At 42.8% G+C, this 23,713-nt stretch overlaps 1 protein-coding gene across 3 annotated transcripts in view; it reads left to right on the top strand.

Moving 5' to 3' along the window:
- The window catches only part of mcu (mitochondrial calcium uniporter), a 69,523-nt gene that overhangs the window by 2,965 nt on the left and 42,845 nt on the right, over window positions 1-23,713 (top strand). For 2 of the 3 annotated variants that reach the window (XR_013845114.1, XM_080037399.1), the window contains exon 2: window positions 22,351-22,464. Coding sequence is in view for 2 of the 3 variants with exons in the window: in XM_080037399.1 (XP_079893525.1) it covers window positions 22,351-22,464 (114 nt within the window). In the remaining variant the exon portion in view is untranslated. The remainder of the gene's footprint in view (window positions 1-22,350; window positions 22,465-23,713) is intronic. The other variant, XM_080037400.1, reaches the window with a different exon arrangement.

Here is a 23,713-nt window from a genome sequence, read left to right as displayed (position 1 = left end):
ATGTCTGGTCCTTCTGCTGGAGAGCAATCTTAATGATCTTTGGACAGCGCAGTTGTTCTATTCCATCTTTTCATTGATATTGGATTACTATCTGAACACTGACGTAATTTTTAATTGGCATGAAGTGCAATTTAGAAGGTTTTCTTTAGCGGGTGAGAACATTGAGCTTTCCTCTGGGGTTGCATACACTCTTGCCGAGCTGTATGAGGTGAAATGACAGGATAGGATTTCAATCAGTGAAAGGTAACGTTACAAAAAGATTGATTTGTTGACAAGATGTTCCATTGAGTCTATGTTCCCGCTGCTGGTCTGTTCATGCTTACACTTTTTACATTACCATATAGTATCAAGTGGCTTGGGTGACGGGGTATTACCTGTACCAGACTTGCTATATATTATCAATAAACATCTTTTATGAAGTGTGTTTTTTTTCTGCCTTTTTATAGTCAAAGACATGGATGACTAATTAAGCAAAGTCATGTCAGAGAAGAAATATCCCAGTATCTCAGCTCGGAGCTATCAAGTCATCGGCTTGGTAATAAGATCAGCAGTGTAACACAAATTTCCTATTTAAATGGTGGAATGTAACTAAGTTGAGCAGCTGAGCATGTTCAGTTCACTTCTACAGCAGGGTTTGGATTGGTTTTGGAAAGTTTGCTTTACAGCAATGGACAGGGGAAAAAAACAATATTGTATCGCCTGGCAGGCACGTTAGCTCACTCTACTCCTGTGGCAACTTATCTTAGTTAAACCAATGTCTGGGTACTGGATGACTGCATTTTCCATGATGAAATTGCCTGGAAGTTGTTGCTGTTACAAATGATGACCTCAATGGGTTTGTGTAGTTTGTATCGGGAAAGCATTCTATCCTTTGGTCCTGGTACCGCTACTACTGTTTACTTTCATTGGTTTCCTTATTGGCATGGGATCTAGTTAAAAAGTAATAGGGCTGCCCCCGAATGTTCTCAGTTGAATTTGATCTGCCTGTTCGATATGGAGATCAGACTATATGCCATACTATCTGGAAAAATCAGAAAAGTAAATTGGAGTTAAATATATTTGACCTTCTGTCAACACAAATATGGTGGAAAAGGTTAAACTGAACTTTTAATAAATGCTGTTTTGCCTGAGGCTTGCTTTCTAGACAGGGGGTTCCGCTTAACTGTTTACCAGTCATAATAGATTTAACAACATTACTATGCAGAGTGGAGAATCAATATATTGCACACAAACATGTGACTGCTTTGGTTTTCGCTTTTGTCATTTCCAGTTTCGTTTTCATTTTGCCGCTGGCTCCAGAAGCTGTATTTGCATATTTTTTTTGATTTTTGATTTGATTTGATTTGATTTGATTTGGTTTATTTCAGACATCCACATACAAAACAAAATGAAAAGCATGGAAATACAATAAATATGCCTGAAAAGGAGCAGGAAGAAGTATACACTTATTTAATCCTACCCCTTTCCTTAAAAAAAATTAAAAATCAAATATATTCACAATGTTCTTTGGCGTTGCAGTGACAGATTTTTGCTACCCACTGGCCTGCCAAGATCACACTAGTGTTTTCACTTTTATAATGTTTTATTGACTGACCCCCCCCCCCCCCCCCCCCCAAAAAAAAAATAAAATATAAAAACAACGTCTTGACTTGAGGAATCTACTTCAAATGGGGGGTTTCCGACTGATGTTTCAAATCAACGACTTTCAGGTAAGGTGATAGGTGGACTTATAGTGAACATACAGTGATTAATCAGATCATCAAAAAAGCCATACAACAAATGTACATATATTGTTGACCACACCTAATCTTACAGTAATCCAGTTTTGTGTATTCCGCTAGTCTTTCATTTCTATTGACAGCGGAGAAGTGGTATGGTCAGGAAAAACAGGTGCTTGCAATTACAGAAATACCATTTAGAGACAGTATTTACGGTCTGACAACTTACTCACAACTCAAACTTCTCTTGAACTAGTACATTTGTGTCACTGGGTAGTTATTAGGGGTGTCATGATCTCCGTTGTAAGTCAGAAATTGGTTGAAATGACGTCCAGTCACAACCTTCGAAATTTAAGGTGCAATGGACAATTCCACCTTCACTCAGGGTCACGTTTCGGCAGGCGTGCCATGAGGAAAAAAACACACACAGCATGTTGAAGTGTGGACACATTCACAGGCTTGACAACAATATGGTAGCAAATCTCTGCAGGCAGCCTGTGAAGAGTGCACACTGCAGTTTAAAAAAAGAACCACTACATGGCAAGTACCCTCTATATGACTATTGGTCGTTTATTTAAATTTTGTTTTCAATTGATTGGTGAATGAAAGTTATTGTTACATTTATAGTCGTATTGTAAATACATTCTTTAAAATTGACAATGAGGCCTTAGTGTTGTGCATTGCAAATAATTAATAATGTAGATTATATCACTCACGACACAATGTAGACCAGATAATAATAACCAGAATATTAAATGAGTTATCCTGGCATAAAACCAATGATCTTGGACTAGACTAGACTAGTCTTATATGGCCCTAGCCATCTGCTCTAAAAAGAAAAGATGGAGAATCGAGGATTAGGCATCTCCTGAAGATGTCATGGGTGGTCTCACCCATCAAACAGTATCACGGAGTGTGTGCTGTCATCTAAGTGCAGTGAAGATAGGTGGATCCCTTTAGTGGCTGTGTACCTTACAGAGCTCCTGTCAGATCAGGTGGCGATCACAATAGCAAACAGCATCCAGAGTAACCACTGTCTACATGCGCTGGGAGCTGTATGGCGGATCTGTCAGGGCGTGCTGCACTGAAACAGAGAGCAGAGCATTAAGCCGCACCCTTTTTTGACATTTCTCTAGAAAGCCTTTGTCATCCTTCTCACTGATTCCATCACAATTAGGTTGACAGGTTCTGTGAAACGGTTAAGCTGAAGTCAGACACTGGCTCCTTCAGAGTTCAGTGCTAACACAGTTCTAGGTCAAATGAGCGATACAAATATAAGGCCGTTATTGACCAAAGTACGTCATTTTGTTGCATTTGTTTGATATGTATAGTGATCAATCACATTACAACATCTCATAGCACTTCTGATGTTTTTAACACCATTCATGCCCTGCTCCTACTGCGGCTATATCCTGTTAGAAAAACACACACAAACAGCTTCTAGTGCAAGTGATTTTACGCATGCCCAGCCCAGTGAACAGCTGTGCACTTCATATACGACTGCACAATTTTTCTAAACAAGGTTCTTTCTGCTTATTCATGGACGTTGGGAAGAAACACTTTTCTCTGCTTTCCCCTCTCAGGCTCTGTTATCTCCAGACGTATGCTTGTACGTGCCCTGTTTTTCTCAGTGCTTTCTTCTGTTAATTTCCCTGGGCTCTCGGTGTCCATCACAATGCACCACCTGCTCAGTGCGGTAACCTTTCTCACGCGCACAAGCCGTTTGCCCTCTTGTCTTGAGAACTGTCCCAGAAGGTGAAAAAGATTCAGTCATAGACACTTCCTAAAGAAAGTTTTCTATATTTAGCAGGCGTGGCCAAATGTGCTTTGTCTACTTGTTTTTATATCCAGTACAGTTATTATAAACTCATTACTCGAATGAGGGGCTATTTGTGATCTGTGATCCGCTGTTTGTTATGGAGGCTTGAACGAATGAGACTAATCTGCTGGCCAAACTCCTGATTAGTACCATTGAAGGAATTTCACCCTTGAAGTGGTAGGAGACTGGTGAACCCTCTGCTGTTGACAAAGACTAATTAGCTCCTTCCCATGTGTCTCTGTGGCCCAGCGTGTCTCCAGTCAAGTCTGAAAAGGACATTGAACTACAAGACCAACGCGCATAACATGATGATAGATGGAAGCAATGCTTGGTTACCCCTCTTTCTCATCTCCGGGACCATGGGCTGTTTGTGTCCTCTGCCAGGCGGGCAGATGAGGCTGCTGCTTGAACCAGAAGGTCAAGCCAAGCTGTCGTGCTATTCAATATGGGATTGGGCTAATTATTGTGTCAGCGGCGCTAACCTGTGGCAATGCTGGGTACAAAGGAGCAGCCAGTGTTAAATGACCTGGCAGATTCAGCTTGTGTGAAGGTCCAGCATTCCCAAAATCTGTCGGAGTGACAGTTACGTGAAAGCATTGCCAGACTGAGGTCTTCTGCAGTCATTGTGTTGAACCAGTTTGTCTCTGTCCACCTAAACCAGCATGACAACATATTTGTGAACAAACACATCTGTACTTAGTTTTTATAGCAGTCGCGAAACGTATAGCATTTCTGCTATGATTTTACACACAGTATCTGTGTTGTTGTGTGCTTTTTAAGACTTGAAAAAGCATTTTTTATTAATTTGTTATTTTTTTTTAATTTGATTAACATAAAACCTTGGGAAGTTTAAAATTGCATGGGAGCAACAAAGGCACACTAGAGGAACAAGAGAGGGGGAGGGTCAGATCTCTTTTACAATAGGACATCCCTAATTGCAAATGAATGGTATGGTAATATCTTACCTTAGCGCACTCATGTGTGCTTGTCTGCTTTTTTCTATTTTTAGAGGGGCTCCCCTGCTGTCACACCAAAAATCACTCTTCACTCATTCCGGAACAATGATACTTCTGCTACTTGTGTGCTCTGAGACTTCTATTTGATGGAACTTTGCCCCGCAGAATATCAACTCCCTGATATGCGGCTAATTAGTGAGAGAGTAGGGTGGGGTTGACCTCTCCTTCAGGAAGTATTGATTCATTATCCCAGTTTGAGGGGAATTAATAAAGCCGCAGTGTACTCTCTGAGTGAAGGGCCATTGACAGTGAGTCGTGACAATTAAGCTTTTGATGAATAGGGTTTCATTTTACATTTGTAAATGTTTGCTTCAGCTCCCTGTCTCAATTGCCCTTTTCCCAAATGATGTAAGTAAATGTCCCCTTGCCAACTCAGGTCTACTCTGTCCACACACCTCAACTCAAAAGTAAGACGCCCCCATACTTTTAATTTTGCCCTCCAATCTAAATACGCCTGAGTTGGGGATAAACACATTGGTGGCCACATTCAGGATTAGATTGACATTGTATCCTTAGTGAAACGGAAAACAGATTATTTTACAGCCTCTCATATCAGTCCACGATTGGAGCTGTATTCTTTGAACCCATTCTGCACAGTATTTCTGCCATGCTCCCACTTAACTACATTGCTCTGCTTTATTGAGTAGGAAACAATATGGTTTATTGAATCTGACGGATCCATAAATTACAGTTGTGCCGTGAAAAGCAGAACACAATCGTATCGGGGCAGGGCAGCAAGAGGGGAAGCATCACAATAGGGAAGGTGGAAGGAGAGAATGCTCAGCTGTCAACATTGAGGCGACCCTTAATGGGAGTTAGTTATATTTATGTTTGAATGAAACCCGTTTTACTGATATGTAATGCTTGCAGAGCTGTTCAGAATGTTTGGACTGCGTGTGACGATTCCCTCGGCCTCAGGCTCACCTCACCTCTTTTTTTTTTCTTTTTTTTTTAAAGATATTTTTTGGGCATTTTTATGCTTTATTGATAGTGTAGAGACAGAGTTGAAATGGGGAAGAGTGGCATGCAGAGAACGACCGCGGGCTGGAATCGAACCCGGGTCCGCTGCTGGCCGAGGCCCATGGGGGGGGCGCCCTACCAACTGAGCTAAGGGCGCCCCCAGGCTCCCCTCTTTCACCAAAGAGAGAAACTGGCGCTGCTTCTCACTACAGCTTTACCATCTCACTGCCAGCAGAACTGAAAGGACCATCGCATCTGTCTAACTGCAGAACACGGTTTGCATCAAAATTGAAGTTTTACTCAGAAGACCGTAACCTGGTTTTAAATGAGTGGATACAAACTTAGAAATTCTCTATAGTGTGGAAGAACTGCTGCTGCCAACTTCAGAAGAGCTCTGATTGTCTGGACATCCCCCCACCTTTGAATGAATGAATTAATTAATTCATTAGAAGAACATTTAAGGGGAGATGATGAAATCCATCTTATGATGGCGAATCAGGAGCATTTATGACCCCGACTACTGATTTGAGTATTATTGCTCTGAAAATGACTTTTGCATGCTAACAAGTAACTTAGAAACTCTGTTGGAAGAATAAGTAAAACAAATGGGACTGGGCATTCCGGACACAGAAGTGTTCCATTTGATTATAGGTAAAGCAAACTACTGATTGTAGGTGTGTGAGATAAACCTTGAATGGAAAAAAAAGCGCACAAAATATTACGCAGGTCACTTCCAAAGGGGGACTGCTGCTTCATGCTAATAGCAGCCTAATCACCTGCGCAGCCGCCTCCTGTTTATTCCTGCTGGATCGATGCACTGGGTTAATGGCGTAGGGGCTTGACATTTTCAAGTTGGTACATCTTTTTTCCCCCAGGGATTTGAGCGTACAGGGCCAATGTCTTCTCTGATAAAGCCAGTTGATCTCTGAGGTGCAGAGGACATATTATGAGGCTGCTTTGCTGGTAGCCTATCCGACATCATCCTTGTGTGGAAGTCATAGTGGCTGGTGTTTGACCATCCAAGTGTTTTTGTTTTGTGTTTAGAGGAATTGTTCTCTACATGTTGAATAATTTAGCCATGGTGCCAAGCAGGCTAATGTTTGTAGTTGTTGCTTTTTAGCATCGGCTCCCTTTCAACCTCGATCCAACACTTAGGCGCTCTCGTCACCAAAACAAATCTTGCTTGTGTTGAGGAAGCTTTAAGCTGCAGGGGTCCTGATAAACATCATGTCAGAATAACGTACAACAAGTGGTGGCCTGGAAGCTACTCAGAGACCACCTGTGGTCCGAAAGGTCGTGACAGGAAAAGGGATGCCTGCCACACACAAACAACATAGTACCCCTAGAGGCTTTTCCTTGTTGTGTGTCCAGGAGCTTCAAGGCCTGTTTTATGTGTGGACTGCCTTCTGGTTCTGCCTCCCCAATATCAGCCCACTCTCTACCTGGAATTGAATATCTGTGTTTTCTGAAAGATCCTTTGTGACAACCTCATTACAGCACCAAAAGTCAAGAATGGAGATTGATCTGAGTCTGAGTCTGAGCACATTCAGGGAGTCAATGAGCCCAGAAAAAGTCAGGCTGTGTGTTCGGCTTGGCGCCCAGTTTGTTTGCGTGCACTGCAATTACCCAGCTCGTGCCAGTGCCATGGTAAACACAAGCACACACAGGGGATTCACTATGGAGAAAACAAACACACATGCACACCTCAGTTAAACAATGGACTCTAAGCCCTCAAGTCCCATTGTTCTATTGGTAATGATTAACTGGACCATATAGATGTGCCAAACATGTCTCACCCAGGTAATGACTCAATAATTGTTATCTGTGTATAGTTTTCTTTAAACTTCTAATGTATTTCTTGTTGAGAGGAAGCCTGTCTCCTCTTACTACTTAAAAGACAGTTTTAAATGAATTGGGGAGGTCTGAGCGTTGAGCCCTGGCTTCTTTTAATTAACCGCAAAGTCAGCATGAGTGGATCAATGGTTGGAGACACATGTGGCCTGTAACAGAGCAGAGCTGAGGGCTACATGGCCATGAGAAGAGGTGGGGAGGGGTCGGTTATCTGCAGGGGGCAGGGGTTAAGGCTGTCTTGCTGTCTCAGCACTTTGGAACTTCATTCTCACCAACCAGTCATTTAAATGGTATGCTATATTTCTGAGCGGACTGGAGGTTTTGACCAGATAATCCTTTTTGAAGGGCAAGGCTGGAAAATACCGCCAAATGACCATATCACAGTACATAGGAAGCATGCAATGTGGCGTGACTGCCTTATGTTATAATTGAGTAGCTATATTTCACAAGAGCAAAATGATCTATATTGTCATCCATTTTCCATATCTAATGTGATTGCTATGATATGACTGTACAGTTAGTGCATATAATGAGGCAACTCTCTCTGGCTGTCAAGTTCAAATGAAACTGGACTGATGCTGAATGGATAGCCGAGAAATGGCTCAGGCTAGTGGAATGTCTTCAACTCTACAACAGGGATGGCACGGGGCGATATGGATAAAGTCTCAGTAGTGACATTTTCATGTGATTGATTGATTTTAAGGTATGTAGGCCTATATTATAACTTACCAAAAAAATCAAGATACAGGAAACCCTGTAAAAATCTAATATAGGTTTAAAGCCTTCTTGCCTATCGGTTTGCAACATTGACCACAATGAATCGACTCGGAAGACAACCGGATATGCTGTGTTTACAGGACCACTGATTATAAACTGTACATCTGTATGCTGTTATATCTTTTGCAGTTGAGAAATTGATATTGTCTCACACATAAGCATATCTTAATCCTATCCAATGTTACAATGGGGCCAATCCATCATTGCCTACTCTAAAACCCATACCGTGATGATCTGTCTTCCTGTATGTAAAAGTCAGCAAGGGCTTGGAGGGGACGATTTGTGAGATACAATCTTGCCTCTGCTCAAAGGCACCTTCCGGGAAACAGGGCCATACGTAAATTGCTTATGTAAATAGCTCTGCTGCAATAATCCTTTGTTGATGAGGTCTCTGACGTGACGAGACAGAAGACTTTAATTTTGATTTTGTTTTTTTTCGTTAAAGGGCAACCCAGAACTCTTTACTCTCACAAGGGCATCAGGGCATACAATTTGGCAGCACTACAGATATGGTAGCCTTATGGTCTTGATAGCGGTCATTGAAACTCAGTGTCTTTGTTAATGAGATCTGACAGCCATAATTGTTGTTCTCGATTAACTTAACACCACACTGTTTGTGGGAGCTCATCTTAATGGTGCAACAGCACTGTGGTATTAACACACATGACCATCCATCTAGGCTAATGCTAATTAGCACTGTCAGCGTGATTGGGGAGGACTTTTCCCTTGAGCTCAGACAGCATTTTCAGACTGTGGCAGCTACTTTAAAGGTACTGAGGTGGAAGTTATTTTGTTGCCGGTCACTTAACAGTCTGTGTCCGTGCTGCCAGGTGTGCCGGTCCAACTCTTTTTTTGTGTGACAGACTTGTGGAGAAAAAAAACAAAAAAAACAATTGTTCTTGTTTACGTGCTTGTGCATGTACACTCACACTTCTTCTTGAGGGAGATTGAGGAAGACGCTGCTGACTTCGAAAGTGGTGGTTTTCCCTTCGTTTCAAACACTGAGGTCAAAAATCAACGGGCCACAGAGTCCCATGACCTTCTGCCAGAGGTTAGCCATGACCTGTCTTAGAACTGCTCGTAATTAATGCAAATGTGTTGATACCCTGCAGGCCTTGCATTAGCTTGAATCACACACAAACACACACCCACACACACACCAGCTTCTCTCAACTTCACACACCTGCTTTGTCCTATGATGGTGGGGATTGTTAGTCAGCTGTTTGTGCGAGCGTTTGTTCGAAGCGTTTGCTTTGGTGGAGATACTAGACATTTCCATTCTCACTCTGCTGTTACACATCCTTTGCCAGGCTAGCTAGTGCTTCACCGTTCTAAAAATAGGATGGAGGAGATGGTGGAGAGAGGAGACCTTGTGGGAGAACACATTTCCATGGAGACAGCATTCATTGGGCTTTGGTTTTATGATCACAGAGCCACTGTAGAGGACAGGATTCCGGTCAAGTTAAGCTTAAACTATGTTTTTACATCCCCTATGTTGTTGTCAGGACAGCGTTGCCATAGCAGTCTGGGAAAGCCAAATTAAAAAAGGCCTGTTCCCTCTCCCCTTGTTGCACATTTCTGAGAGGATTCCAAACACTGCAGCATCTACATTTTTCTTTGGAAACGACATTTAATAGGCCCTCCCTGCAAACCATTGTGCACGTAAAGTTTACATCACTGTGCCTCGCTGAATAACTAACACACACCCACACGCACTATGCAAAGCAAAGCAAAGCCAGTGCTAGTTCTTCCGCTAATGCATGCAAAATATCTTGTGTGGACGCTCATTGTTATATTTATTTTATTAGACCAGTCAGTGTGAGTAGGAGTGCCTGAGGCTCTCGCATTGTGCTGGAATCTCATGACACACTGACAGGCTTTACAAGCCATGTGAATGAGTTACTACAGTAATTCTCCTCCTGTTATTTTTCTCCTAAGGTATTTAAAATTTCCCAAATGTCCACCATTTGACAACCATGTTAAATTATTTGAATGATTTTGCTTCAGTTGTTTCCCTGTTCTGCTAATGTGGGTAACGGAATGTAACTTTTGGCTCTGGGGTATTGACTAAATGTGGGTAGGGCTGTTCCCCTTTCCTGCGGCATTGAAGTTAAAAAAAGAAAAGAAAAAGTGCTGTGTTTCCTATTGTGCAATGACGGAAAAGTCAGCTGATGCACATCTCTCTGACTCTGTTGTGTCTCTTTCGAGGTGTTTTTCCCAGCTGTGATTTCCATCTTCTACGCAGACGAGATAAGAATTCTTTGCCTGTCAAAGAAAGGTTACGCAGAGATCAAATGCTTGTCATGCAGCCAGACAGTTAGCAGGTAGCAGCCTGGCCGTCGTTTTCCAGGGAAAAAATAGTCAAACAGTGAAAAAGCAGAAGAGCTGAGCGTAGCATCAAAACGGATCAGTGATGTACCTCCAGCTGAGCTTTCAACATGCACTTCCAGAGCCTTTTCTGACCCGCTGTCCCGACGGGGAACCCTGGGGAAATCCCAACCTCTATGTGAACCGGATGGGAAGGAACAGGGATGGTGGGGGTTAAAAGGAAGGGGGGTTTTGGAGTATCTTAATTATATTGGATGGTAATTAATACACAATTGCATTGCTTTTTCTGTTTGCAGCCTAAGTATCGAGATGTCTTGTTAATCCAGGTATTTTAGAAGGTATATTATTAAGAAGGTGTGAGAAATTGTCCTTGCCAAAACTGAAGGCCACAAATTGCCTGTTCGTTTGACAAATAGAGGCTGATTTCGAGCCGAGGATAGAGGTAGAAACACAGGTTCCTGGAGCTTTTCAAAAGTCTTGCTGCTGCCGTTGCCTGGGTAACACTTTGCACACGGAAAGTGAGTCTTTTTTTTCCCAACAGAGAACTGAAGGTTAGCCATCTCATTGTCTCCTGCTCTCTGCTTCTCATGCAAAAAAAAGCATCTCCATTCTTTACATCATCTCACCCAGAAGGATACAGCACTACAGTATGTGCTGAGATGTTCCCTCTCTCAGTATTAAGACTTCTTCACAGCTCTGCACAGGCGCTCCTTCTCTCTCCACCTCCTCCCATTCAGTCGCCTCTTCGGAATAAATGTAACGCTACGCTGCACAAGCTGTAGAGGTTTTCAGACCAGTCTTGAATTATTGAATTGCCCTTGAGGCTTTTCTTTCAAATGAATGCTTTTCCTAAGATGCACAATTTAATATAAATCATTATTTTGTCAAACACAATTTGAAGAGTGTCACCGCTGCACATTGTATATTACATTATCTTGCAATTGTCACAAAACCCCACTGGGGAAATTGCAAAACGTCTAATTTCTTCTGTCTGTTACGTCATTGCCATTTGGTTTCACTTTCTCCAAGACCCTTTGTTCAAGTGACAGTTTACAGCTCCCAGAAATACATGTTGTATGTCTAAGGAAGTGGGAGTGTCAGAGGAGGTCAGCTTAGTCAGTCTGTACCCACACAAACAGACTGGGATTCCTCGATTAGATAATGGCAGCTGTGTTTCCGACATTCGGTTGGAGCATGAACCGTGAGGCCAGGACACGGTGGGAGGGGGTGTCGAAATGTACATATCATTGCGATACCTCTAACTGTGTCATCGGCAACGGTGGTCGGGACCTGTGATGTGGTCAGCGTTTGACAGGAATGCACCGCAAAAGCTGTTTGCCTACAGTGTTTCCCCCAGAAAAAGTCTTAGTCAAGGTGGTCACTGCCCTGTGCTAGGGGAGGCGCGGTGCGGCAAACATTTTAGGGGTATTTTGCTCAAAGATGCCAATGCGCCGTAAAGAAATAAACAACTGTTTATTTGAATACAAAAATAAAACAGACACTGACCTTACAGTTGTGCAATTTTGTTTGCTATGTGCAGGTACAAATTATGTGTAAACGTACAGACAGTACAAAGCACAATTAAAGAAAACTTCTACTGTTTTGGTGCAATACTATACAGACACACTAAATACAAATAATGGACCATACATTTAACATGTGTATGCACTTCAAAGTGCAAATACAACTTTGTAAAGTTCCTTTTTGGATGGGGGCTGTTGTGCGATTAATGATTATTTTAAGCCTACTTGCTTGATTTATTTTTAAATACAGAGGTCGTTTTGGAACATGTATTTCCCAATTTAAAACGTAAAATAAAGCAGCATTGAAAATTCAGAAAATAAATCTTCTTGGCCTACACTAGCATGCTGTTTGAAAAATAACTTTAAATAATAAATACAATGTGTTTTCCCCTTAAAATGACTAAATGCATTTCAAAGACAGTAGGCCTAGTTTGGCACTTCTGTAAACACTTACTGAAACTTGCCTGGGCCATCATGCCTTCTTCAAACTTTTCTCTGCTCTGATAGGTTGTGTTGCCACAGTGATGTGGAGTCTTAAACTATTTTAGCTTTGCAGAGCACTTCTTTCTGTTCAGCTAAATATCCCCATAGAACTGCACTGCGTTTATTATCGCCACCAGTTAAATCTCGGTTTGCTTCTGCTCGTTTAACTCTCCCGGGTGTATGCCGTAGTCGCGCGCGGTGCGGTACGGTCGCGCGCGCAAAGCCGCAGACACAGAGCAGCTGATAGAGAAACGCTGGAGACATGCATTTTACCGCAAATCGCGGCCTTTCGCGCAGTTATGACCATGCACAACACACACAAGGCGGCCGCCTTAGCTATAAAGCGCTGGGGGAAACACCTAGATGATATCATGTCATTGGGGTTTGCGGTTCGCCCCAACCTGCAATACACACAGTCAGTTGATTGTCCACCACTTTTCCCTGGCAAGCAACACCCAAAACTTGAATCTAGATGCACACCAATTTTGTGAAAATGTCATCAAAGGTGATACCAAAAGGTCAACGTCCATCCACGACTGAGTCATCACTTCCAGTTGCTGCTCCGTCCACTGTAAATGCCTTGCAGTGGTTTGCTGATGGAAAACGTTTGCTGTGAAGGGAGCAACACAAAGTGCATAGTTTGCATTAATAATATCTTGCATACAGTAACTCTTAAGCCGGGGCCACAATTTTGCAGATCAGCGTAGCAACTTCCTGATGTTTGGGTGCAGTGGAAATGATAGACTAGCTCGTCCCCGCACTGAATGCCCGCAGCTCAAGTGTGCCAACAAGCCGGCTTGAGAAAGACTTTAAAGACACACTGAAGGTGGGAGCACAATACGCTCAGTTGAATGGTGTGGGTGGTAGTGGTGGGTAATCCTGTAGACATCCACCCACAAAATCAGTTATTCAGAATGTAAATGCCATTTCTTAATCAGCCAATAAACATTCTAATACCGGATTTAAAAAGGTCACTGGTTGGGGGGGGGGGGGGGGGGCGCAGTGTATTCTTTTAGCAGTCAGAACTTGGGTGGGGATTTCACCCACGTGCCCTTGTATTTGTGGCAGTGTATTTGTGGCACTTTATTTAGAATTTCATAGCTGATGATGTTATCTTTCCCTGTGTTTGCACAATGAATTGCTGTTAGAAATGGGTCTGGAATAAATGATCCAAAATAGTCAGCTTTACAGCTTACTCTACTAAGCCTTTCCTATTTTATTCTCGGAGACAAATGACAGGCCGATTACAAACAGATTGAAGTGGTGGACTAATGCTACACGCTCAACTTGTAGCCAAAAGCTGAACTTCAGTGTTGCAATACTGGAGAGAGAATAGATTGTGTAGTTCTCGGGCAGCAGCTGACTCCTGTCAGCAACTTCCTATTCTGAAACTGACATTGTGCCAACACTTGAAAAGACCCCCCTTGCTTTTTCTGCTGGCCGAGTAGAATTAGGGCCACTTAGTATGGGAACCCGCCAACAATGACTGTAAGCCATATGTTACTTATTACAACACCTGGCTGTGTCTTATAACTGCTTGTGTAAGCATTCATTGTTGGTATGGCCTGCTAGTTTGAAGATTTAAAATGTGCCCTGTTCTGTTCCGATACGATCATTTTACGTGGCTATTCATATAGCGTTATGTCATATTAGTGAGTGGTTCATGCTATTAGTGGTGTTCATAGTAGCTAAGAATGAGTGCTGTTACACACACGGAGAGACCTGCATACATTGCGGATACACACACACTCAGACACTCACACAGTCCCTCGTCTCCTCTTTGATGCTGATGATGTTCACTTGGTTTCTCTCTCTCACTCTCACGTGTCTGTGCTTCCTCCCCCTCCGGCCCCACTGCTACTCTACGTGCTGCTGTTATATCAGCTTTCTCACCATGGCTTGGGCGATTTGTAGGCCTATGTGTCTTTTTGTATGAGATGATGAACCAAACGGCACGTTCGGTTCCACACATAACATTTCTGGTTTCCTTTCCCCTTTAGCCATGGCTCTGGCCATGTCGCTGCAGTCTGCTCCTAAATCCTTTCTTTGTCCTTCCTAACTCCTTCAATTTCAGTTTGTTCTTGTTTACAGGACTTTAAATCCTCCCATCCCCCTCCCTTTGAAAAGCTTGATGGAACCGCTAGCTCTTTTTAAAAGTGCGATAAAGCCAGCAATGTTTGTTCTGACATTTTCAGGCCATTGCAGCTTTCCGACAATACAAGCAATGTTGTTACGGTTGCTCTCTCCCTCTCTGCCCTTCTAAGCTTTATTTGGGCAACACCTGGGGGCAATAAATCCGACATATTTTTTTAATGGCAGTCAGATGCTGTACGACTTTTGCTTCTAGCACATTACAGCTTTTGCGGCGCCTGCACACACAGTGCTCCCTTGTCTGCCCCATAGTCTCTCTCCCCCTGCTTTTCCTGTGTTCATCTGTTCTCCTCTCATAGTCCCCGAGACACCTGGGGGATGAAGCTGCTTTGTTGCCGTGCTCCATTATGAATGAAGGCAGTTTTCAGCCCGCCCATTCATCTTTCGCTGCAGCAGGAGACGCCAAGCTGTCAAACTCACTCTCTCCCAAACCCCACCCTCCATGACCCCTTTTGTCTAAATGTGTGTGCGTGTGCGTGCATGAGTGCGTGCGTGTGTGTGTGTGCCCTATGTACAGTGAATAAAACGGGAGATTGGGTAAGTGCGTGTGTTTTTACATCACGTATAAGCGCGTGTCCATGATTCTCAGGTTGATAAATGGTGGAGGCTGACACTGACCACTCAGCCCTATCTCTCTCTCCCTCTTGTCTGCTTTATATTGCTTTGCGGGAAACCCTGCAGCGTTGCTCCACTGGCAATTTCTCTGTCCAGGCCCCTGTCTGCAGCAAAGACAAACACACAACCTGCGCACACAAGCGACATGCCCTTGAGAGGAGGAGGAGGGCTCGCTGGGAAGCTGACCGTGTCTATGATGTGGTTAGTTAGTTTGAGTACTCTATATCGCCATTGGCTTACCTGCTGGATCAGGCATTTCTATCCTATCCTTGAGCGCCTGTCTCTATATATCTGCCTATCATCCAGGACCATTAAGGAAACCCCCTTTGTCGCCGGATCAATTCTCCTTAGCTATAAAATACTTTTATTGGACAGCGATCACTCGAGTCGGTTGACCGGTCCCCCAGCCTTCTTTTGCCCCTGCACGCACAGGCACTGGGTTACAACAGTGTGTGCTTAATGTGTCGGAAATTTCATTTAGCTCTCCTCTTCCTCCCATCCTATCTCTTCCATCTCTCTTCTCGGCTGTAGCAAGTGATTGCCTGCAGCCTCCACACATGCACACATGCACAATTGCGCGCACACACACACACACACACACACACACACACACACACACACACACACACACACACACACACACACAGGCCTTTCCCCTATAGGCCAACTACTAAGGGAGAATCAGAAAGTGAATAAGCAGAGGAGGAACTGAGAATAGAAAGATCAGGGTAAGGTGTAGAGATTGTCAGATCCAAACGTGAATCACTTAAATAGAACAATAAATGTCAGTCCCTTTGGTGCAGAGTCATGGAAAAGTTGCAGCTTTTCATGCAGAAGCCTGCCGACAACAGCACAAAGAGAAAAAGCCTAGAGCGCAGAGACGGCAGACGCTATACGTCAATCTCTTTATGTGCTCCACATGCAATATTAAACAGCTGCGTGCGCCTTGATCACATGAGGACAAGAGGATGCGATGTAGGTAAAAAAAAAATGGCCGCCCGTCACGCATCTGCAACGGCGCTTTTCTCTTTATGGGATGCCTAGGCTCTCGTTTACCATCTGCCCTACTGGTTAACCCACTTAACTGTACAATGAATAGCGTTCCCATTAATCTGTCTCTCATTAATTATCTCCCCTTGCAGCTTCCCCATCCACTAGGCTGATGATGATGATGATCCACAAACACACGCCATGTTTTGTTACCTGCCTGGTTTCTTTGTCATCTTATTTCTATCACTTGAGCTTATTTAATCCCTGCTGAAGAACCAATGTTAATTATTTTACCTCCAAAGCACTTTTTAGGGCCTTTCTGACTCTGTAAAAGATGCAGTGTTTATATTTACTACATCTATAATGTAAGATTGAAGATGGGGCTATTACAATCATGGTGTGTGTTAGGATTGTTTTGCGATTTGTGAAGTTAGACATCAGCAGGTGCTTCATCTCCCCGCTCCCTCCCCTTTCTAGTTTATTAAAACTTGAGTTGGTCTTTTAATTGCTGGAAGTTGTCAAGGGTATAAAAGACATTGCCATCAGTTTTCTATGTAGGGAATTATCTTCAAACCTTAATTTTTTAAGGCTAATTGGCTTTTGGGTAGAAAATTGCGGTAAACACACAGTCGGCTGCCGCCTCAAAAGCCCACAGGCCTGTTTGATTGCGTACTCTTACAGTACACGGCGGCCCACTTAACCTAGCATCTGTGACATCTAAGATTAACAATTAACTGCGTGAGATATGTTGCATAAGGGGACATCTGAGTCTGCTGGCTGCTTGCTGATGATGTCGTTTCCAGTAATTATATCTTGTGGGGGTTAACGTCAGTTCAGGCTATGGGGGGAATGTGCAGTGGTGACAAAACGCCTCGGAGCGCATGTAAACACTCCAGTATGTTAGGCAGCGCTCAGGTTTCACGAACAGCAGACTGACAACATGCAAGGCCATGGAGATACCTGAGAAGCGCAAGAGCTGACCTCCCAACCGCAGCAAAGAGCTGTGTGTGTGTGTGTGTGTGTGTGTGTGTGTGTGTGTGTGTGTGTGTGTGTGTGTGTGTGTGTGTGTGTGTGTGTGTGTGTGTGTGTGTGTGTGTGTGTGTGTGTGTGTGTGTGTGTGTGTGTGTGTGTGTGTGTGTGTGTGTGTGTGTGTGTGTGTGTGTGTGTGTGTGTGTGTGTGTGTGTGTGTGTGTGTGTGTGTGTGTGTGTGTGTGTGTGTGTGTGTGTGGAGCTCATAACACACCGTGCCACAAGTCAATCAGTAAATATATATTGATGGGTGGCAGCCAGAGCTATTTTCTCATTGTGACATGCAGTATGAAGCACATCTCTGCCAGGGTGCACAGAAAGTCTCCCACGTGATGCAGCTGAACTTTTGATACGTGCTCTATATCATCTGGAAAAAATGCCACTTGGCCTTTGTTTTTTCTTCTGTCCTTTTTCTCTTTTAGGGGGAACTCTATATGTTTTAAATGTCAGTGGATGCCTTGGTTTTGCCTATCATTGAATGGAGATAAATATGCCTTTTCCCCCATTCAAGTCTTACTCTAAGCTTTTGAAAAATACCTCATTTTGTATTGTTGAAGATGTATATCATAGCCCTGATTTCTTAAGTATTAAGTATAAGGAATTTTGACACCTGGAAATGGCTGGGTCAATTCTCATCCTTTTCTCTGGATTGCCAGTCTTCCTAGCCCCCTTAATATTTTATTTTGTTATCGAGAAAAATATAGGGCTAAATGTTTTACATTCCCCAGCACATCTTGAACCTTCTCAGACCTAAATGTGTCTGACTGTAGTGCAGTCAGTCAGCGGTGTGAGCTTTAAAATGTTCCTTTCTGCTGTCTGAGAAACACCACAAGATGTTTAATATTTCAAAGGTTGAATGTGAGTTGCTTGCTTTGTAAAGCAGTAAATAAGCCTCCTCACCTATTTGTTGCTTTTTATGTTTTTTTTATCCACAAACAAAGTGTGTCAGTCAGTGGGGACTTGATCAGCTGGGGCCTTTTTGTGTCAGGGGAATAAAGTGGTGTGTGTGTCGCGTGTGTGTACACATTCTGTGTGATCCCATTTGGTATGTTGTAGTCGGTATCTAGAGAGAGCAGCTGTTGTCCTCTGTGGCAATTTAATCAACCGAAATAGACGGGGCCGCCCCTCACTGGGTCTAAGACCTGGTGGGGCTGCGAGGTCGGAGCACCTTCTTTCTTCTTTCTATTTCAGCAGAAAAATATGCCTCACTGAAACATATTGTTGGAGAAACGCTATTTTATTCTGCACTGCACAGGTTTGGAGTATGCTAAGAATGGCAATAAAGTTCTTGAATTGAATTGATGTAACAGTTATGCCTGTAGGAATGAACTATTTATTTTGTAAACATTATGTTTAACTAACAGCTTCTTTGGCTTATATCTTTGTTGTGTTTTGTTACTCTGTATGTCGCAACATATACATTAAAGTACTGCTGCACATGCATGCATGTGTGTCTCATGTATATAAAGGGTTGATGAGTTAGGGCTGTGTATTGGCAAGAATCTGGCAATACGATACATATCCCGATACAGGGGTGACGATACGGTACATTGCGATATACAAGCAAGGCGATGTATTGCGATATATTTTTTTAGAAAAACTCAGTGTCTACACACAATATTACATGCATTAACAAATACTGTTTATTTCTATGCAATCAGACTCAGAACAGTTGGACCTGTGTTTGCATATCAAAGTTATAGATTCAACTTTATTTATTAGTAAATTATCCAAGTACTGCTTCTTGTGCAGTTTAAACAGAGGAATGAACATCTGCCTCAATCAGTGAAAACTCAAACCTCTATGTAAACAGCGTTATACATATAATACATGGTCCTTGCAATATCCAACATAAGATTATTGTTGTCCAATCTGAACAAATGAATTACCTGTCTCTGTATCATAAAAAAATAATACAAAGATATAGAATTATTATTATTTTTAAATTGTGTGTAAATTATGGCACGAAAGACAATTATCCATGTCCATGTCTTACCGGCGGCAGCGAAAAACATGCATAGAAAAATAATAATAATATTATTAATTTTTTAAATATTTATTTTTGTAAATGATGTATCAATACAGTATCGCGAAGATCGGTATCGCGATATTTACATGTATCAACATTTTCGAACACCCCTAATGAGAGTGGGATAAGCAGCTCAAGTTGCTGTGCTCTTTGTATTTCTCAGGCTCAGGGTTATGAGTTATTGCACAGTAAATATGTAAAAACCTGTAGCATTTCTTTGAACGGGAGCTCATTGACCCAAACAGCCATATTATTCTGACTGTAACTGTACTGCCGCAGCTTCAGTTCACTGCCAGAATGAAAATGAGTCAGTGTGTTTGCTTGGCAGAGGCACAGCATCAGTAAATATCCCACATCACAGCGTCAAACAATTGGACAAATGGCATTCCTCCTCCATAGTTTTAGACCCGATGAGGCTCTCTCTCTGCAGTTAACAGACACTTTTTATAGTTGCTGCTGCTGGAATCTTGAATACAGGCCACTCCTTTTGGGTCTGTGCCTAACTTGTCATAGATAAGGAAGAGGCAATAATTATCATGCTGCAACATACAAGCAATCTTAGTACCAAGGTCCATTGCCTATCTCAGCGTTGAGGACACTGCGTTAGAAGGTCTTTGAAACGCAGTTATGAGTAATGAAGGAGTGTCTTAGAGTTTCATTAACTCGATTCATTTTCAGCTGTAGAAATGGAGAGTTGAAACATCAATGTGGTTTGTATTATCACAGCAGCTCTCCATGGTAGCTAATGTTTGAGCTTGACAGGTCCTGAATCCTTACAGATCTGCAGAGTGACAAGTCAAATGTAAATGGAACAAGTGAAATGGCACATTAGTGAAAGCAACAGACCCAATTTACATAAGTGCTCTGGTATTCACACAAACTCTGATGCCACAAAGCCTTCTCTTTTTTTACCTGGGCTGAAAGTCGTTAAAGGAAAGCTAATATTGTGCGTGTTGCGTGAGAAAGCAGAGATCTATTTATTGATTTGAAGTCTGATAATGGAAAAGAATGCATCAGATACTATATGCCATTAGAGAAGTACTGCTGTACCAATGCTTGTGGTGCCAGACTTCTGATTTGGGTTGTTTCACTGCTTGCTATCGATGTATTCATGTTTCTTTACAATTGGTGGCAGCATGGCAGCTTAGCTCTGTCACAGCTGGAATCAATGTGCCACATGTGGGCCTCAATGCATGGGCAACTTTAAAGGTGGAGTCAGCGATTCTGAATGCATGTTGTCAAAATCAGTGATTATCTCCTCACGCTCCGCTACCTGTCCGTACTGTGTGTGCGCTGAAAAAGAATCCAGTATTAATACAGTGCATAGGCTCTATAAACGGGCTGTATATTTAACCCAGATGTTTTTTGCCCACACACAGTATGGACAGGTAGCGGATTGTGGATTTTTGACAAAAAGAGATTTTGACAGCAAACATGCTCCAGAATTGCTGACTCAAACTTTAAATCGCTTATACTGTATATGAGTGTCAGCGTAGGAGTTTTTGTCCCAGCCTCTGCACTAAGATAATCTAACCAGGCCTTCTGCCCTGCGGCTTTATTTTCAGCATAGACTGATATCGATCCTGTCAGCATTTCTCAAAATGTCAACCCATTCCTTTAATCACAGTGTCACTCTAAACATGATGAAACGTGTAATATTGCACCTTTTGACAAACACTGCTGCAAGGGGATTATGAAGCCTTTACAAAACTAAATTTTTTTAATGGAAAATACAATAAAATAAACTCCAATTATGTATAGCATATCAGCTCAAATATTAGTCAGGTACTCTAAGCCTTGCCTCGCCTTGCAAAACCTGTTATTTATATACAGTTTAAAAATGTAATATCTTCATGTTTGTTGTTGTTTGCTGCTGCACATTTTACAAACTCTATTTCACACGTCTCATATAGGATGTGAGCAAATCAGGTCCGAACCGTTTTATCTTTTAAAAAGCATTGCCCCTGAAATGTACCGGTGATGGTGGATGGTTTTGAAAATGTAATCGCCGTGCACGACCTCTCTGGTCATAATCGCCTACAGGAGAACGCTCGGAGCAGGTTTGTGGAGCGGTAAAGTGCAGGCTGCATTGTAAAAAGGGCCTGTGATCTGAGGCCAAACTAAGGTCTTTATATGAGTAGTTAATGGGTTGAACTAGTTGTTGTTCAGTGTGTACAGTCAAGGTGCTCAAGTGTTTTTAATGGCAGGCAGGGCATCCCACTTTATCTCTACCTTAACTTTCCTCAGTGCTCGGAGGCAGGGAACATCTGAACACTCGCGCTTACTTGAAGGTGAAAGTATTTTAGTCATTCCAGTCTGCCGTGACACACACACACACTGACACACACACACACACACACACACACACACGCACACACACACGCACACACACACACACACACACACACACACACACACACACACACACACACACACACACACACACACACACACACACACACACACACACACACACAAGCAAGTTCACAGAAGAAGCATCAAAGCAACATTATTTTGTGGTCTCCCTCCAGCATGATAACAGTCAGTTTGTTAACAACCTAATTCAAAGATATCGAATAAATGACTTGCTGCTAATCCGAGGTTTAGGTGTGCAGCAGCTGCGGACTGGTGGGCTCTTTCATCTCAGATTGACAGGAGCAGCAGCAGGGACCTGCCTCACATACTTTCCACAACGAACACACTAGAGGTTTTACATGATATATGAGCTTACCCACTATGTCGCACGCACAACAACTCCGGCAACATGCTTTGTCGGAATTGCAGCGAGTAGGAATGTTTCCCTGGTGGTCTGTGATGGGGATAGAAAATAAAACACAACTGCCACTTTCACGCTTCATTGTTATAAGCCTCTTTCTAGCAGATAGTGGCGCACCGTATAGCTCCTTATGGCGGCAGTCTTTTTTTGTTTGTTGTAAAAAGTTTTGTCTTTTTCCATTTGCGTTATCCTCCCAAACACTTACCTTTTTCACTCCAAGCCAACGATTGATGCTCCTCAAACTAAACATTCGCCATCTGTTTCTGTTCTTTTCTTTCTCCTCAGCAGGAGGGACTGTCCAGTCCTTTCAGCCGCCAGACTGTCAGGAGAGCACATGGCCTACGGTCAGCGGCCCACTCCACACTCTTCACCCAGCCTCCCACGGCCCTGTCTCCACAGGTTAGTGCGTCTGCATGCATGATGTACTGTATGTGTGCATTGTAATGGAACTGAAAATGAAAGATTGTCACTGCAGCAAATCCTTATCTGTTAGGTCAGTGTGTGTGCATGCTGTACGTGTCTGGCTCACTGATGTGGACAGCATGGGAATCCAGAGCGCATTCCTCCTGTATCGATAGCAGCTGTATAGTATCTACATCGTCAGCACTTTCTCCCTCTTTCATCACCCTATTTGAGTTTTTAAAGTCATTCAGAAAAGGTCGGTCAGAATATTGATGGGTCATTATGAGGCTAAGATTGCAGATTGTTTTAGATATCTGATCAATATGTGGCCAATTGCATATTGGCAGTCATTGTTACTGCGTCATACTGCCTTAAGTAGCTGCCAAATACCTTAGTATTTCAGATGCATTGGTTAGTTTTATTCCCTGGTGATCCTTTTTTAAACTACAAAACTCTGTGTATCACCCAACATTCAATGCAAAATATACTCTGCCGGCAGCCTCAGCCTCAAACAACTCCCGCCATCCAAATAATCCTCCACCATTTGTTCCCTGTTTCAAAGAGAAGCAATCTATTGTAGTTTCTATTCTTTTCAGTTAACCAGCATGCAGAGGCCGATTTAGGGTAGAAGCCTTTGAAGGTTGAAGGGGTCACCGGGTGGCTGCTGCTTGATCAAGCCGTTTCCAGAAGAAATCTATTCAAATGGATTCATAAATCCCTCCGTTCAAAGAAAACTCTCCACCGGGGCGCCGTCAGTGGTGTTGACATGGAGCAGTGTGCATGCTGCCACATGAAACCGCTTTCCCCCGACAAAACCTTAATACGGAATGCAAATCAACACGTTAACAAACTATGTAGTCGGGTTATAAATGCCAGCATATCCAATGTGCCATGTAACAGTGGAGGAGAACAAGCCGGTTCAGTTGCTTTGAACTTAAAGGCAAGCGTATCCAGCCCTCCATGTCATCTCATAAAATTTTTGTGTGCATGCAAGAATGTTTTGCCACAACTTTCCCTTCTTTATTTCAGCATAGTGAGAACACAGTCACATTAGTTATTGTAACATACTTCATTGACTCACAGATGTCTTAATACGCTTTTCCATTATATGGTACTGGCGGGACTTTCATGAAATGAATGAAATTTGTAAGCTGACAAAATAAAGGATGAGTTTTGTGTTATCTGTGCACATGCCTCTCGCTTGGCTCAGTAGTGTGACATGGACGCCAAATTAATTTCTTCCCTC

The sequence above is a fragment of the Ammodytes marinus genome, assembly GCF_949987685.1.
Source record: "Ammodytes marinus genome assembly, chromosome: 11".
NCBI lineage: Eukaryota > Metazoa > Chordata > Actinopteri > Uranoscopiformes > Ammodytidae > Ammodytes > Ammodytes marinus.
This window is presented reverse-complemented; position numbering and strand designations above follow the sequence as displayed.